The sequence below is a fragment of the Bos grunniens genome, chromosome 2 (assembly GCF_055505025.1).
Source record: "Bos grunniens cultivar Pamir isolate PY7600 chromosome 2, Bosgru_T2T1.0, whole genome shotgun sequence".
NCBI classification, from domain to species: domain Eukaryota; kingdom Metazoa; phylum Chordata; class Mammalia; order Artiodactyla; family Bovidae; genus Bos; species Bos grunniens.
The window spans coordinates 83,778,875-83,797,784 of record NC_141166.1 but is presented as its reverse complement, the minus strand read 5'-3'; the positions used below and the strand labels follow the sequence as shown (position 1 = coordinate 83,797,784).

The 18,910-nt window shown below is 38.5% G+C and overlaps 1 protein-coding gene and 1 long non-coding RNA gene across 4 annotated transcripts in view; one reads left to right on the top strand and one right to left on the bottom strand.

Moving 5' to 3' along the window:
• The window catches only part of ARHGAP15 (Rho GTPase activating protein 15), a 700,275-nt gene that overhangs the window by 59,978 nt on the left and 621,387 nt on the right, over positions 1-18,910 (bottom strand). For all 3 annotated transcript variants that reach the window (XM_086368469.1, XM_086368486.1, XM_086368479.1), the window contains one exon: positions 4,066-4,171. In XM_086368469.1, the coding sequence (XP_086224595.1) occupies positions 4,066-4,171 (106 nt within the window). The remainder of the gene's footprint in view (positions 1-4,065; positions 4,172-18,910) is intronic.
• The window catches only part of LOC147378285 (uncharacterized), a 144,377-nt gene that overhangs the window by 84,517 nt on the left and 40,950 nt on the right, over positions 1-18,910 (top strand). The gene's annotated exons all lie outside the window — the stretch shown is intronic.

The following is an 18,910-nucleotide window of genomic DNA, read 5'->3' as shown; positions in this document are numbered from 1 at the left end:
TGATGCAGTGGTAAAGAATCCACTTGCCAATGCAGGGGATGCAGGAGACACAAGAAATGCAGGTTTCATCGCTGGGTCAGGGAGATCCCCTGGAGAAGGAAATGGCAACCCACTCCGGTATTCTTGCCTGGAAAGTTCCATGGACAAGGAGCCTGGTGGGCTACAATTCATGGGGTCACAAAGAGTGGGACACGACTGAGCAACTGAGCATGCACGCACATGCTTAATATAATCATAACCCTTTAAAAATTCTGGCTTTTGTGAATAGCACCTGCATCCAGCTTCTACTTCAACTGTGGTGCATTAAACTTTCTCAGTTGGGAGTTGCTCTGCTTTCAAGGGAATGTTTAACTCAGAGCTTTGCAAAAATGGACTTCTATTCTGTTGGCTATAGAGTACAACGTAGGTCAAGTGGAATTTTTGGCACTTCATTGCATTCCCTGACCTTTGCTAAACAAACTTCAAAATATATATATATTTGCAACAATTTGGAATAAACACTACATACAAGTGTTGATGGTAGATTTTCTGAAGAACTACCAAATACATCAAGACTAAGGAAAACATTCTAATGATTCTTTCAAACATGAATACATTTAAATTCTCGTTAAACAATCTTCTTATTTAGTCTTCTCAAGCTTTGATGACATGCCACGATTGGCTGTTTATCAAAAACTTAGCAAGAAATGCTTAACAAGATATAATCATGTGCACATACTTGTGCATAATTAAACCCTGTTTATAAATCATTGCAGGGTGGAATATGGTCACACAACTCAAGAAAGGTGGGCGGCAAGCAAACAACACTTTCTCTCCATCTAAAATGGAAACCTGTATCACGTGGATGCTGTGAAGGTGATATAATAACCCGATCTGAAATCTCCATCAAAAACATCTATTTCCATCTCTACTGAATTGAACGAAAGTTCTAACAAAATTAGGGAATTAATTTAAATATAAGACATGATCAGGCACTAATTGCTAATACTGCGATTGTGTGGCATGACTCTCATCCTTTCAAAGTTTTTAATTGGATAGACTTTCTTCACTGTGTGTGTATGTGTGTGTGTGTGCATGTGTGTGTTTTCAAAGTAGGATTTAGCTGATTCTCAGTTTCTTCATTTTATAGTTGTTCTTTCAGTTGGAAAAACAAAGGCATACTTGAGACTGAGTAATGGATATTTCTCAAGATCTCTGAGACTAGGTATTACATAGCGTTAAAGAGTATACTTTTCCATTTGCTTAATGACTTTGTCCAGTTAGAATTACTGAGATAAGCACTCCAGTATTTACATGCAACTTGAAATTCCTTTCATGGTGTGCCTGGAACCTAAGGGAAAAGAATTAGCATTTGAGGAATGCTTACCTTGTGCCAGACTTTTTATATGCATTATCTCATTTAATTCTCATAACCACAAGATATGGTTGATATTATTTAATATGATTTTACGTGTTTGAGATCATAAAGGGAGTATAAAGTATAGAACAAGAATTTGACTGTAGATCTCTATTTCTTCAAAGCCCAACATCGTTTCACCAAGAAACCATCTGGGTTTCCCACCAAAGGCAGTATATGGACGTGACAAGCAGGGGCATTCTAAAAATAAGGGGTCTTCTGAACTTTGATACAGCTTCCACTGGTGGGAGTGAAATAGTAAGAAGGAAATATGATGAATTAGATTGAAATATGTTCCCTAATGTAGTGAACAGTGAAGCAAATTGTAGATTATCCATCCCATGGAATACTAGGCCACTGTTAGAAAGAATCAGATACCTGCTTAATGAAATGGGAAGCTGTCCATGAGTTGCAAAAATAGTTGCAGAACAATATGTGTAGAATGTATACTCTAATGCAATAAATAAGCACACACAGGTATATTTGCATGTCCTTAGGATTAGGAACATGTCTGGAAGGGTAGATACAAGAAGTGTAGTTATTTCTGCTCAGCAGGCTAAGAGTGACTGGAAGGCAAATTTGATTTATAAGCATGACAGTTGCCTAAATTTTTCATGTATGCAATTCCGTGCATTATATTTACAATTAAAAATTATGTAGTGGGTTAATTGAATAATCCATAGGAATGACTCAACCCAAGGAATGGGTGATTAAAGAGATTTAATCTCACAAAAGCAAAACTGCCCGATCTATCAGGCTTCAACATTACTATATGTATGTGATGAAAGCTAAAACCTCATCACTTATATTGCACTCTGCCTTATCTGAAGAAGGTGTTAACACAAGACAAATGAGGAACGGTCATTTCAAACTTAAAGTGTCCAAAACACAGCTCTCCAGTTAGTTCTTCCTATTCAACCTTTTCCTTCTCCCAGTTTTACTCATCTAGGTAACATGACCATTTCTCCATTTGCTCCAAACCAAACCCCAAGAGGAACATTTAATTTCTCCTTTCCTTTCTCCACTGCATCCTAACTATCAGCAAATCTGACTTGACCCATCATCAAAATACTTCTTTAAGGCTTCCAGTGAAACTACCATTACTTTTTGCCTGAACTACCACAGTTTTCTCCGTATAGGTCTCCCTGCTTTCACTTTTGGAAATCATTCTCCATCTGTCAGCCAGGGTGATCTTGTATAGAATCCCTCAATTTAACACACTTTATGGTTCATCACTGTATTTATAATGGAATTCCACTTTCTCACTGTGGCCCGCAAGAACCTATGTGGTTTTACACTGGTCTAACATCTATGACCTCAGCTCCACCCCCATGTCCCTCATCCACGAGGCTCTAGCCAGTCAGGTCTGCTTTATGCTTGTCAAACACACCGAGCTCTGTGTGGCCTCTAGGTCTTTTCACTGTCTTTTTTTCTCTTAGCAGTTTACATCAGATCAGATCAGTCGCTCAGTCGTGTCCGACTCTTTGCGACCCCATGAATCACAGCACGCCAGGCCTCCCTGTCCATCACCAACTCCCGGAGTTCACTCAGACTCATGTCCATCGAGTCAGTGATGACATCCAGCCATCTCATCCTCTGTTGTCCCCTTATCCTCCTGCCCCCAGTCCCTCCCAGCATCAGAGTCTTTTCCAATGAGTCAACTCTTCGCATGAGGTGGCCAAAGTACTGGAGTTTCAGCTTTAGCATCATTCCTTCCAAAGAAATCCCAGGGCTGATCTCCTTCAGGATGGACTGGTTGGATCTGCTTGGAGTCCCTTGGACTCTCAAGAGTCTTCTCCAACACCACAGTTCAAAAGCATCAATTCTTCGGCGCTCAGCCTTCTTCACAGTCCAACTCTCACATCCATACAGGACCACAGGAAAAACTATAGCCTTGACTAGACGAACCTTTGTTGGCAAAGTAATGTCTCTGCTTTTGAGTATGCTGTCTAGGTTGGTCATAACTTTCCTTCCAAAGAGTAAGCGTCTTTTAATTTCATGGCTGCAGTCACCATCTGCAGTGATTTTGGAGCCCAGAAAAATAAAGTCTGACACTGTTTCCACTGTTTCCCCATCTATTTACCATGAAGTGATGGGACTGGATGCCATGATCTTTGTTTTCTGAATGTTGAGCTTTAACCCAACTTTTTCACTCTTCACTTTCACTTTCATCAAGAGGCTTTTTAGTTCCTCTTCACTTTCTGCAGTTTACATAGGTGTCACATTGTCTATTGGCATCAATGTCTTATAGATGAAGGAACTGGTTATCAGAGAGTTTAAGTCACTTATATGTGGTCATCACTCTTGGTACATGATGGCTCTAGGTTTTGAACTCATGTCTAAATCATTCCAGGCTCCTGCCATCATACTAAAATAACAAAGTAAACCCAGCCCATTCCAGGGCTCTGGCTACAGTTGTGGCAATCAGTCAGCAAACACGTACTTGTTTAAAAGTCAGGGAAAAGAGATTATTTTGAAAGTTCCTTTTGTAGGTCTCCCTTCCTACCTCAAGTACATTTCCCAGCTTCTGAAGGAAGACTTAGATCAGCTAGAGGGGGAAATTTGAGATGGATGCATTCAGAAACTCTTGTACTAGAGACTTGAAATTAAATATTGGTCATTTAGGAAATGAGAATATGACAACACAACCAGAAACTTTTACAACTTACTTAGTTAGGTGTCCAAAGAGAACCTTCATGGTGTCACGATTTGGTGGAGGGAGTTTTTGTACAAGAGACTTTATAGCTTCGATTCTTGTGTTGTTGTCTTGCTTTTCTGAAAACAAAACAAAACAAAAAACAGAAAAGAATACGATTACTCAGGTGCATGAGGGAATTTTCTGAGAAGAATTTTGGACTAAATCCTAGCAAATGTAAAACGTAAAGCTCTGATTAGCAGCCAAAGGGAATAAATATACTGAAAATCAGCATCATGAAGTTTCTTTATTTTGACTGTGAATAAGATCAAGGGAAAATGAAAGCAGCAACAGTGTGGCTCTGACACGATCTTCTTATTAAGATCAATCAGTTTTCATAAGTGCTTTACTATTTTCTAAGTTGTGGCTGAGTGAATAATGGCCTCCCAAAGATGTCCATGGCCTAATCTCTGGAACCTGTGAATACATTACCTTCCACGTATTAGGGATTTAATCCCAATTAAATTTGGGATTCTGAGATGGGGGGGATTATTCTGGATTATCTGGATGGCCCAATGTAATCACAGTGGTGGCCAGGAGGGAAGCAGGAGGATCAGAGTCAGAGAGAGAAGGGGATATGTCAATGAAAGCAAAAGGAGCTATGGCTATGTGATACTCCATGGGTCCAAGAGTAAAGATAGCCTCTAAACCCCAGAAAAGCTGAGGAAAGAGCCTCCAGAAGGAACACAGGCCTGCCAGCACCTTGATTTTTGCCCTACAAAATAGACTTCAGACTTCTTGTCTTCAGGAACGTAAGATAATAAATTCTTATGGTTTGGAGCCAGAGTTTGTGATAATTTGTCATAGCAGCATTAGAAAACAAACACATAAGGACATACATTCTGATTCAATTACCAGTATTCTATTTTTTTGCTTAATTTTGTGGAGGACTAAAGATTTCTTTTTTTATTAGTTCTATGCTATCTTTTCTCCCTAATACATTTCATTTTTGCTGTAAAACAAAAAAAATGCAAATAAATTTGAAAGCATAATGCTTAGTCACATACATTAAAAAAAATAGGAAGTTATTCCAAACTACATATCACGTAGGGTGTTTTCTTTCATTTTGTTTCTTTTTGCCTTTCTGGGCATGGATGGCACAGTAAGAACTGAGTTACTTAGTATACTAGAGAATTTATCTTACCATAGTTTTAATAAAGGCTCAGAATTATAATAATTTCTTGAATTTAAGCTCTTTATATAATTGACTCAGATACCTTTCTTTTCTGTACTTTACTTCTAACTTCTAGCACAGAGCTCCTGATGATTCTAAAGAGGCCACTGCTAGAAAAGATCAGAGATAAGAGAATAATAGGTGAGGCACACACCACCCAGTATCCATTCTCTTCCTCCTTAGCTAGACCATCCCATTGTTGAGGAGATGGCCATACGCAGCTAAAAGAGATCATTTCCTCACTTCCTTGGCAGCCAGAGTGACCAGCTGACACAGTCTGGCCAATGAGACTGTAGTCAGAGTGTTATGTGGGACTTCTGGGGAGACTGTGTACAGGGGGATAACTTATCTTTGTAGCCTTTTGGCCTTTCTGTTTAGAAAGTAGATGGCTTATAGTTGTACTATGAGATGATCTTGAGAACTGAGCCCATGGAGAGTGGAACACACAGTATAAACAGATTCCTTCAATCTGTGGAGCTATCAGGACAGTCCTGAAGAACGAGTGTAGAAACTGACTGTTTTTTTTTCTTAATACACTATTGCAAAGGAAACTTTTTTCTAAGGAATTACAGGAAAATATCCTGCAGAAGATAGTATTTGGCTAAAATAGAGCTATTTCAAATCCTGAAAGATGATGCTGTGAAAGTGTTCACTCAATATGCCAGCAAATTTGGAAAACTCAGCAGTGGCCACAGGACTGGAAAAGGTCAGTTTTCATTCCAATCCCAAAGAAAGGCAATGCCAAAGAATGCTCAAACTACCACACAATTGCACTCATCTCACACGCTAGTAAAGTAATGCTCAAAATTCTCCAAGCCAGGCTTCAGCAATATGTGAACTGTGAACTTCCAGATGTTCAAGCTGGTTTTAGAAAAGGCAGAGGAACCAGAGATCAAATTGCCAACATCCTCTGGATCATGGAAAAAGCAAGAGAATTCCAGAAAAACATCTATTTCTGCTTTATTGACTATGCCAAAGCCTTTGACTGTGTGGATCACAATAAACTGTGGAAAATTCTGAAAGAGATAGGAATACCAGACCACCTGAACTGCCTCTTGAGAAATTTGTATGCAGGTCAGGAAGCAACAGTTAGAACTGGACATGGAACAACAGACTGGTTCCAAGTAGGAAAAGGAGTAGGTCAAAGCTGTATATTGTCACCCTGCTGATTTAATTTACATGCAGAGTACATCATGAGAAACACTGGGCTGGAGGAAGCACAAGCTGGAATCAGGATTGCCAGGAAAAATATCAATCACCTCAGATATGCAGATGATACCACCCTTATGGCAGAAAGTGAAGAGGAACTAAAGAGCCTCTTGATGAAAGTGAAAGAGGAGAGTGAAAAAGTTGGCATAAAGCTCAACATTCAGAAAATGAAGATCATGGCATCCGGTCCCATCACTTCATGGTAAATAGATGGGGAAACAGTGGAAACAGTGTCAGACTTTATTTTTCTGGGCTCCAAATCACTGCAGATGGTGATTGCGGCCATGAAATTAAAAGATGCTTACTCCTTGGAAAGAAAGTTATGACCAACTTAGATAGCATATTAAAAAGCAGAGACATTACTTTGTCAACAAAGGTTCGTCTAGTCAAGGCTATGGTTTTTCCAGTAGTCATGTATGGATGTGAGATTTGGACTGTAAAGAAAGCTGAGCACCGAAGAATTGATGCTTTTGAACTGTGGTGTTGGAGAAGACTCTTGAGAATCCCTTGGAGTGCAAGGAGATCCAACCAGTCCATCCTGAAAGAGATCAGTCCTGGGTGTTCATTGGAAGGACTGATGTTGAAGCTGAAACTCCAATACTTTGGCCACCTGATGCAAAGAACTGATTCATTTGAAAAGACCCTGATGCTGGGAAAGATTGAGGGCAGGAGGAGAAGGGGATGACAGAGGATGAGATGGTTGGATAGCATCACTGACTTAGTGGACATGGCTTTGGTTGGACTCCGGGAGTTGGTGATGGACACAGAGGCCTGGCGTGCTGTGGTTCATGGGGTCACAAAGAGTCAGACACATTGAGCAACTGAGCTGAACTGAACTGAAAATAGGGTGGGGGTAGTCTTATTAGGAGAACTCTGCTTAGAAGTTGTTCTTCTTCCTCTAAAAACCACAAAGGCCTATAAATAATGCCTCCCACACGCAGAGCTTTCAAAATTGCAGTTATTCTTAGAAGAGTTCCAACATACTATGGATTGGACAACTGCAAATGAAAGAGACAAAGAGAAAAGGTAGAGAAAGGGAGAGAAAAAGAGAAAAGGTAGTTGCAACATCATAGCAACAGCAGATCTAATCTTCCTGCCAAAAGGCTAGAAAGCCCCCTTGTAGCTTAATGATGGCAGGACAATGTGATGCTTCAGAGGACCAGTTGGAGCCTATGGGATATGAGAAACTCAGAAGTAAAACAAGTCAATAAAGATGAGAGCAAATTGGTACAGTATGTTCCGGACAGAGCACTTAGGGACACTTGGAGACTTTGTGTCTAGGCATCTGAAGCTAATTCCACACACACCAATGATCCTATACATAAACATACATTGCTTCCCTGGTGGCTCAGTGATAAAGAACCGCTCTGCCAATGCAAGAGATACGGATTCAATCCCTGGGTACGGAAATCCCCTGGAGAAAGAAATGGCAACCCACTCCAGTATTCTTGTCTGGGAAATCCCATGGACAGAGGAGCCTGGCAGGCTACAGTCCATGGGGTCACAAAAGAATCAGACACGACTTAGCCATTAAACAACACAACACACATACATTTATATATTTTTGAGATGAGTACATTCTGCATAAAATGGGATGATGCTAGTAGTTTAATTTACCCAAGGATCTTCTGATTCAAGTAATACAGATGAAATTGGGAAAGATGAGGGAAGGAGAGGAGGGGAAAGGAAGAGAGGTGACTTTTCTAATTTTATTGAAGACTCTGGCCATGGTAATGATTAGTTTAATGTCAGAGTCTCAAAAAAAAAAAAAAAAAAAAAAGGATCCATTAACATTGAGGTCTATAGAAGTAGCAGCCATGATCTAAGCTTGACAGATAGTAAGTAGAGAGTGGTCTAAATGGCCACATCCAGCAAACCTCAGTTTTAGGGAGTGTATGACCCAGGCAGAGCAGGTTTAAGAAAGGTTGGGGTTGCTTAATTGGAAATAATTGCAAGGTCACTGCCATGGTATCTGGGCAGGAATTAAAGCTTTACTTTGTCTTTTTAACCAACCGGATAAAAGAATTATGAACCTCCCTAGGCAGAGTCCCTCTTCTATGTTCCATTGCACTTAGGACATTCTATTTATTGATATATAACACTTCATATGGTATTTTCATGACATGAATACCTGTAGATTTGTCCCATTAAACTGAAAATTTTCCCATAAACTGAGGCAACTCTTATACTGGCATATAGTGGGTTAAATGGAGTTTCTAGATGGCACTAGAAAATGAGCTTTCTAGGTGGTAGAGAACCTGCCTGCCAATGCAGGAGACATAATAGATGTGGATTTGATCCCTGGGTGGGGCAGATCCTCTAGAGGAGGGCAGTATTCTTGCCTGGAGAGTCCATGGACAGAAGACCCTGGTGGGCTACAGTCCATGGGGTAGCAGAGTCAGACATGACTGAAATGACTTGGCAGCAGAAGCAGTGGGTTAATTGAATTAAAAAAAAAAAAGAATTAGTAAACAAAGGAAAGACCTGAACACAGATTGGGACAGACAGACCTTGGTTTGAATTCTACAACAGTGTTTTAGCAGTCTTGGATAAGTGGTGTGTGTGGTCTTGGATAAGTTTTTTATTTTCTTTGAAAAATGTCAAAGAGGCCAGACTTATGGATTAAACAAGGTATGTAGTGTACCTAACAGCGACCAGCAAAATGTAGGTACTGTATAAATATTCATCACTCCCTTCCCCCCCTCTTTTTTTTGAGGTCTATGCTAAATATGGCTCACCTTTTATTTTCAGTCCCGGGCATACTACCTGGTTATAGTGAGCATTCGAAATGTAGTTCCTAATACTTGAACTGAGTTGATGCCAACTGGTGACAAGACACTTGCTATGGTTGCCTGACATTTCACAGCACACTACATAATTTGAGAGGCTGGTGATCTTGTTGATGAGCAGCTTAGTTCCATGTAAGAATTTTTATAAAAGTACATGGTTGTTCCATATATGCTGGTAAGAAACATCCTACATGAAGACTACTTAATAGAAATATTTTTCTCTTTCTCTGCTTTCACTTATAATTGAGGAACGGAAATGAATGGTGGTACATAAATATCTGTGGTTAAGTTACACTTAAGTCATGGAGCGGGTACTGGACAATAGATTAGAGAGGGCTGAAATATTATCAAGGAGGAGCCATTTATTGTTCTTACAACATAATCAGAAAGAAGGTTTGAAAAGGTTATAGGAAAGCAGTAGCTTCCCCTTCAAATCAATACTGAACCCACTCTTCCATAGCTTGTAAAATCAGAAATAACACAAACACTTCTAAGTGAAGGAACTTCTAAAAATACAATTGGATACATTAAAATCGAAATGACACCTTTTCAGATCTGGTTTATTGATGTGTCATATTAGGAGCTGGAATCAGCATACATAATACAGGAGTGGTTAATGAGCTAAGATTCAGACACAGCTTACTAAAGATGCGTCAACTGTCTTCAATTGATTCAGTGAGCATCTGAAAGACAGCATTTTCTATTAATATTTCTCCTTCAGCATATGGTTTCTCATTATTGTAAAGTATTGAGAGTTTTGAGAAGACTTTCAGATATCTCTGACTCTTTTACATCATGACTAAAAGGGAGAAAATGAACCTTTGCTACACAGAGAATTAGAGAACCTCTTAGGTAAATGGTATGCTAAGAGACTTATACAAACTTGCCAGTAGGAAAACACTCCATGATTGGGGTCTTTTCCACTCACATTTGCTCTTACCTTTGTGCCCTTCTGATTTACTTTTGTATCTACTTTGAGTGAAAGTTGCTCAGTCGTTTCCGACTCTTTGTGATCCCATGGACTATACAGTTCATGGATTCTCCAGGCCACAGTACTACAGTGGGTAGCTATACCCTTCTCCGGTGGAACTTTTCAATCCAGGGATCAAACCCAGGTCTCCCACGTTGCAGGCAGATTCTTTATCAGCTGAGCCACCAGGGAAGCCCATCTACTTTAATACTTACCTTTTAGTTCCCACTCAGATTCCAATAGCCTCTCCAGTCTGAGCTGTGAACCCATACTGCATACAAAACTTTTCTGGAGGACTTCATTTTTGTTACCCAATTGCAAAAAATGCCTATGGAAAATATGCATGGGATACACATATATACTAAAATAGTAAACTGTTTTTTTTCACTAAGGCCTATTCCTCACCCACCTGGCCCCATATTCTCAAATTATACCAAACTCTGTTGTAAATGAGCTTCTTCAAAAACAACTCCAGGCTACTTAAAGAAGTAACAGCTCCTACATGATGTGATAGCCTTTAATGTTATGATAAGGATGTGGCTTTATAGTTTTTCCGTGATTCATGGTTTTGAGGGCACATTTTAAAAAATATGGTTTATGATGGTTACATTTGCATTTATCTGCATGAAATGTTGCTACTAAAACAAGGACATTTACAGCCAAATGCCTTTTTTGCAGAGATAAGATAAAGTTATACAATGATGGAAAGAGTTCTGTGCAGTGCAAAACCCCAGACCCGATGACCCCCAGACACTTTTCCGGCCTTATCATCTATGCATTTATTATTCTTAACTTATTTATAGTCACAAGTTAAATCATATATCAAAATTAACTCTGCTTTGATATGTAGGTTCACCCAGGGGAATAAAAGACCAGATTCTCCCAGTAAACAACATAGTAGTAGTACTATTCATTCTATTTATCTGTAATTCTAAAAGGATAACTGTACCCCTTTGTTTGAGGAGGTGAATATACATCACAGCTGTTCTGCTTCTGAAAGTTATGCTGAAATGTATAGAGCATCCTGTATGAAAAAATCGGCTGTCGCTTATATGTCAAGGCTATATTTGGAAGAGAGCAGTTTAATTTCTATCCACTTTCTATTCTTTGTATCATCACCATTTCAGAATTTAGTTACAGACTGTCCTAGCTTGTAGGAGGGATGTTTATCTTCAGAGAACGTTTTATTTATTTATTTATTTTTTTAGTGTACCCTACAACCAGATGCAAATCTTTGAGGACATGCTTTTTAATTATAAAATTTGAGTTGGGTGTTAAAGGATCATCCAAGTCATGCAAACAATCACTTGATAAATTTCTTTAAATAACTAACATTTACTTCAGGGAGAAACACTAGGTGGAAAGGGAGAAAATTCAAGACTTACAAATGGATAAAAATAGACAGATGCTTTAAACTCCTGCTATAAATTAAGAGAAGTGGTATATCATGAAGGAGTCTGAAAAAATTAAGTTAGAAATAGTGCTCTATAGTACAGCTGGGGCAAGTTGCTTGAACTCTTAATGCTTCCAGTTCCTACTTAAACACAGACGCACATACACACACACACACAATCTATATACATATATCATACAATTGTATGTAGAATTTTGTTTCAATGTACATAAATGCACATATTGTACATACTACTGAATGTAAGTACCCTTCCCATTAACATCTTTCTTTTGAATCATCCTCTCTATCTGCCCTGATTGCTCATAGTTCAAGGTTATTTTCCAAATCATATGAAGCCATAAATGTTACTCTTTAGTGCTGTTTCCTAAACAGGAACAGCCCATAGTATGTATTGGCTTTGTGAATACTTAGAAAGCAGTTCATTATCAAAGAGAGCTTGGTTCTAATTCACAAGTTGATGTGCGTGTGTATGTGCTAAGTTGCTTCCGTCATGTCTGACTCTTTGTGACCCCGTGGATTGTAACCCACCAGGCTCCTCTGTCCGTGGGATTCTCCAGGCAAGAATATTGGAGTGAGTTGCTTTGGTGCAGTCAATCTTAGGATGATAACATTTTCTAAAATTCACCAAACTGAAACTGTCTCTGAAAACAAATTTCTTCAGTTTTGCAGAAATGCCCTTTGTCTGAATCAAAGAGTAAGGCAATGGCGGCAGTCTTCACAGGAAAAGCATGATCGTATTATCCTCCCTAAAATTTCTTGTTTTCCAAGTAATTTTGGAAGTGTCATAGTGGCCAAGTACATTTCTGTAACTTACAAATGATCCTAATTCATCCTCAGGCGATAGTGTGTGTTGAGAAAATAAAGCTCAGTAGTTTATTTAGTTCTCCTGTGAGAATTTTCTGTAAACTATATTTATCCTTACATATCTGGTTTTACAAGTTTTTTTCTTAAAAAAGGCTTATCGTTTTGAGTCATTTAACATCTTTCTAATCATAAACCAGTAATTCTTTTCAAATACTCAAGTTGCTATTTCTATTACCATTATCTTTGTACATTTTCATGAGGGTGGCAATTCTACAAATACTTTTCTAGATTTAAAGTTTTTAATATGTGTCTACCTCTTTTTGTTGGTAGACAAATTAAATTTACTGGGGATTTAAAAAGTCCCACCTGAAAACAACTAGGATCTGTTACACAAGAAAAATGTGAAGGAAGGAATATTTTCTCCTCTCCACTTTTTTTAAGAAGCATATTCAACTTTATCCATAACTATTCATTTTGAACAAAAGACCTCTCAAGAGAAGATAATGGTTAGTATGCTCAACTGTTTCTCCAGCCAGTTCATTTGTGTTGGCCACACAGTGATGTTGAGAACAGGGGACAAACATTAGAATCCTTTAAGAAACGGGGAATAAAATAATTTCATGATTCAACTTTCTTTTTTGTTAATTGTAAGGCTATTCTAAAAGAAGAAAAACAGGCAACATGTGGTAACTTTAGTCAGCATTTCTGAACTGGGAATGATAAACACCTCTGCCTGGCTCTGGTATTTATCAGGACTGAGATATTATTACCACATAGAGTCACAGCATGGTTACTGTTATCATCGGCAAAAAGAGCCAGCTAATCTTAATGGTTTGTAAAGCCGTTACCTGCACTGGTCTGACATTTATCATGATCATTTTACCACATGGGTCCTACATAGCAAAGGTCTTTTATCTGGAAGGGACATCACTATGAATTATTATTTGCAGCTAGGTAGAAAATTGTATGTTGTAGATACCTTTTCTCATTATAAATCACATAGTCACATTTCACCATTCCCCTCAGAAAGCTGCTGAGCCCAGGTTTTTTGCCACAGCTTGCTTTCCTCTCCCTCTCTCTCTTCTTTCTCTTTATAGTTTCCTGAAATTATTAGCCATATTTTTCATTAACATCCTTGATATAATTTTTGAAGAATCACATATGTGGCAGGCAAACATGGACATACTTTCTAAATAGTTAGGGGATTTTCATCCACATTCTATAGAGACTGCACAGAACTTTAGAAATCGAAGCTGATAAACTGTCCACATTTCTGCTTTTGCTTATTCTCTCTTCTGTCTTGGGGGCCAGAGTTTTCTCTGTTCTTGACCTTGTCAATAGAATATTTACCAGTAGATTAGACAAAATTTCCGATGCCTGGTTTGAAATACTCCAAACATGTACACCATTTTTTGCCTGAAATACTTTGCTTGGGAATGTGTTCTCATAAGAAGTAAAATATAGTTTACTTTGTTAGACTGTGAGTTTTTTCAAGTTCTGTTCCAGTAAGTTGCAACGAAGCAGCAGGTTCCTCCAACAAATTTGTTTAAAAAGGAGCTTTTTAAACAACTATCTATGTCCTAAATGACATACATCAAAATGTAAATATAGAAGAAATAAGGATATTAGAAAGGACAATGTTTTGGAACCATGGGACCAAGACAGTAAAGTGAAATGCATTATTTGACAATGGAAAATTACAATGAAAAGCCCAATTGTTTACAATGGGGAAGAAATGAACAAATACTCTCTTTTAAAAAGATTGAGACAACTAATCTTCTGAAGGAGATATTTATATATTTCCTTCTTTCTCAAGTGTTCCATTAGGAATAAACAAACCAGAAATTCTGCACTTTTATAATGAAGAGGGAGGAGAATTCTTTGCCATTTTTGCATTTAGGAAGAAATGTGCAAGAAGAATGTGACAATTTAAGCAAATCAAGATTGTTTCAAATGGATCACAAACGGGACTTTGTGGGATATTTTACACTAGCATGCGAAGCAAACAGTAAATTTGAAAGGAGGATTTTCTCAATGGTCTAGTTCTGAAGTGTTTTCCCATCTCTTTGTGTGTTTAAAAGAGGTTTGGATGTGGTGTTTAATATTGCTTCGACTCTTGCAAATGAGTTCTGGAGAAATATCTGTACATGAAGGAAAGCTGATGTGCTGTAATGCTGACAGCAGCTGGGGGGATACGAATGAAGAAACCAGATTGCCAAGTCTGGATTTAGCAAAAATAAACACCTATCATTCCATTAAAAAACTGTACCGTTTAAAATGTTTATGGGCATCAATAGCAGACCACTCTCCCTTTGAAAAAACTAATATTTTCTTCAGATAACTCCATTCTTTGAGAGGGAGATAACAACTTGAATTTGACATGCAGTATTTTGTAGTAATCTATAGTAGTTTGCCTATCTTGTTACATTTGATTCCATACTAATTTCTGTATTATTACAAATTTCTTCCAAAGGATACAATTTCTATTTCAGAGATTTGTGAGATGAACTTCCATAAATTTGGGAGCAGGGGGTAGAGTGGAGGATATCATTTGTGAAACCAACCTGTACTTTCACTGCTCAAGAAGAGCTGCACACACTTCGGTTAGGTCATCTAAAATTTCATAGTAAAGAGGCGGTCTAATATTCTAAAACACTGTCTTACCCGTTGAAAGACTGCACTGATTTAAATCAAACAATCCCTTTTATTTTTTTTAAATTTCAGAATGACTCTTTTGTTCTAGCTTAACATCATTCTGCCATCATTGTCCCCCCAAAACTGTAACCTGGGAGCATTTACCATAATTAGTGAGGGGCTTTGCTGCCTGGGTTTTCTCCTTTTCTGGGGAACTGGGTGAATTGTTGAGTGCTAATGAAATTCGGAGACTCCTAGCAGTGGTTGAGCCAGGCAGAGTGCAGGCAGACGCGCTAAGCTTCCCACTGTGCTGCAGTACAAGCCTCCCTGCTGTTATGTTTACCATAGTTTTTAATGTCTGTGAAAAAAGTCCTGATGCAACCGAATTATGTTATGCCCTCTTGTTTATCTAACCCCAACCCACTACCCCACCTCCAATTTAGCAGATTCTTATTGCCCCTCTTGCAGAAAGCACCTTCTCAACTTTGCGGCCATCTTACCACATCAGTTCTTGCCACACATCCCAGCTGCTTTGCAACCATGTCCAGAGGATCACACATGATCCATCTAGAAGTTTTGGGAGGACAACACACATGTCTTACTCTACTTATCCACCTAATAACAGATATCCTTTTCTCCACTGCATGCCAGTTTTGTCAGAGGTGATGTTAAAGCACCAAATTTAATCATCTGGCATTGACAATACTAGCTTAAACTGCAAATGTATTTGGTAAAATGTACTGTGTCTTTAAAGAAATTTATCCAAAGACCTCAAACTATCACAGCAAACTAAATGATGTCCTCAAAGATGAAAACAACCAATCTGTGATTTGAGTTGATCTTATTTTTTGTCCTTTTCTTAAAAATGGTTATCTAAAAGAAAATGACCATTCCATTCTATGGTAAATTGATGGATTCACCAAGTGTGATGTACAGTGAAGTTTTTAATGAATATTCATACAACTCTTTCAGTCCATTAACAGGACTTAAGACAATGAAGATGCAACTCATTCCCATTTAGATAGTGGGGGGAATGTAGAATTAATATCATAAACAGCACTTGGAAAAGTTTAACCTTAATGTATCAAACTCCAGGTGCCAGAGTTTGAAGAAAATAACCAATAATAGCCATTTTTTACATATTTGATGGGACTGATTATGCAATGTGCAACTCTAAATGGCTTCTAGCACATTGTAGCATGGTTCCATCCCATTGGCTACAGTAGGGTGCAGGCAGATGGATGACAGTGACAGGGAGAGAAGTGCTTTTGCTTAGCCGTGCGTTAAGATGCCATCCAGAAGCTCTGTGCACTGCAGACACTTCATTAGGATGCCAGGATAATGGTAAACTACCACTCAGAGTGACACCCCATTTCCTGCTTACTGAGCGCTCCAACCTCGGCAGATGTCAACAATCTCACAGTGCTACAGAGCAGACCTAACTTTCCAGCCACTTTGACTCCAATTTTTTCCTCCTAACAGTGCCATACATTATGTGCAATATGTAATGGCAAACACCTCACGGAAAACAAAATCTGCCCAGTTCGTTATGACTGAAGTGCTTTTTTTTTTTTTCCTCTAAAAGATAAGGGACAGTGAGCTGGGTGAGAGGATATGTCCATTCACTATTTTAACCTCAAAATTTCTTGCTATGATTTCCATTTGCTAATCAGTTTGAAGTGTTAATTGTGTGGTGAACTCTGATTCATAGTAGTTAAACTCTGATCACAGGGGATATGATTGTTTCTTTTAATTAATGTCCGTTCCAAAGGTAAGTGATTGTGGAAATCTTTTGTTAAAGATTTTAGACTCAGTTTCGGTATGGTTCTTAGTTGTCTGCCAAGAAAAGGCTGACTTGAGCATCTGGAGGATATTTCCTCTGCAAAAAATGTATAACTTGAGGCCATTTACACACCTCCTTACCCTCAATTCAAGCCAATAGAAACTTCTTTCCCTATAGTGTAAAGTCCAAAATTCCTTTTACAAAGAACCAAGGTGTGGTTTACCCAATGAAAAAAATCCCCCAAATGGAAAAATAATATTTTGAAATCTATCTTTATGATAAACGATTGATTTACATTTTGTGACTCTAAACATCTTCTTAGAAGCTCAAAGGGCCTTGCAAATGGCAAGACTAAAAATAAATTTCCTCCTTTCAGGTCTGTTACCATTTCCAGGTAAAGAGGCAAATGTGAAGAAGTCATAGACTGAGGTCACGCTCCAAGGGAGAATTTGAATGCAAACTTTCGATGTGAGGTTCTTGATGCAAATCTTGACTTTTGCTTTAAAAATGGCATCTGGGTGGCAACACCTAACCACCTCTTGGAACCTGCCACTAAATATGCTTGATGACACAGAAAAAAAAGACTAAAATGCTTAAAATAACAGGGACTGACCGGCAATAAGGTGACAAAAAGTTAAAGAGTAATTTCCTTTAAGACAGATGGAATTTAATTGGAAAATGCCAGTGGTGAGACCACTTGCACTACTGAACTACTGAACCAGAGACTGTGCCTATCTTAAAGCGGATAGAAATAGCCTTCTCTTCCTTTCTTCAGCCATCTGATTTCAGAATCAAAGACTCAGCCCAAAGGACTAGTCAGCACCCCTTTCCATGCATACAGATGAATACTGTGAAGGATTTCCTTCCTCACCTGAATTCTCCCCTTCTAACTATGTATGGAGATTTCTCTTTTGTCTGCAATAGTATAGAGACAGCAATTTCCACAAAATAACGAGGGAGATTGAGAGCGGAAGGCAGAATGATGATGATGATGGTGATAACAACAACTGAGAGTGGAAGGCAGATAATGGCACATATCACCATAGGAATTGTAGTCCCATATGTAAAACATAGAATCAGTGGAGACTGGCAAAATTCTATTTGGAACACGTTCTTAGAATTCTAATATTGTATGTCTTTAATCTTTTAGAATGTCAATGAGCTAAGCAATGTGGTGGGAGAAAAATCACCAGGATAGTAGGGTCATAAGACAATAAATATGCTAGAAAAGAATTAATATAAAAGCTGTGTTTATCAATTTGTCATCTGGATGATGTTCCAGGGCAAAGATTAGAGTAGAGCTAAAGTAGAGCATAAAAAGCAACCTGTATTATACACAGAATGCTGGATATGCTTCCACCTTTTGAAATGAATAAATATAACAAAGGGCTTCCCAGGTGGCACTATGGGAAAAGAAACTACCTGCGGATACAGGAGACGCAGGAGATGAGGGTTTGATCCCTGGGTCCGGAAGATCCCCTGGAGGAAGGCATAGCAACCCATTCCATTATTCTTGCCTGGAGAATCCCCATGGATACAGGAGTCTGGTGGACTGTGGTCCATAGGGTTGCAAAGAGCTGGACACAACTCAAGTGACTTAGCACCCAGACATGCAAACACAACAAAAGTGTGACCTATGAAAAGCTCTTTTTAGATATGACCAGTGCTCAGAAATGCAGAACTTTCACAATGACCATGAGACAATTAGGCAACTATTTAGCATCTTTAGTAGAATGTTGAACATCAAGGAGTCTAATGAAAAGGATCAGCAGGCCATTAGGAGACAACTGGGTAAGATGAAAGGATGCTCAGATGAGATGATAAGGAGATAGACGGTGAGGAAAGACAGTGAGAAAACTAAAAATGCAAACAAAATGAAAGTTTACATTAAAGGCGAAATTGTCATCGCAGAAAAATTAGGTCAGTGATATGGATGACAAGAGAAGTGTCCAGAACATGGAAACAAAATATGATAGGAAGGAGAAGGAATGTTGGAAGTCCGAATTGAGAGATTATCTACAATTTATTTTTGTGGAATTGGT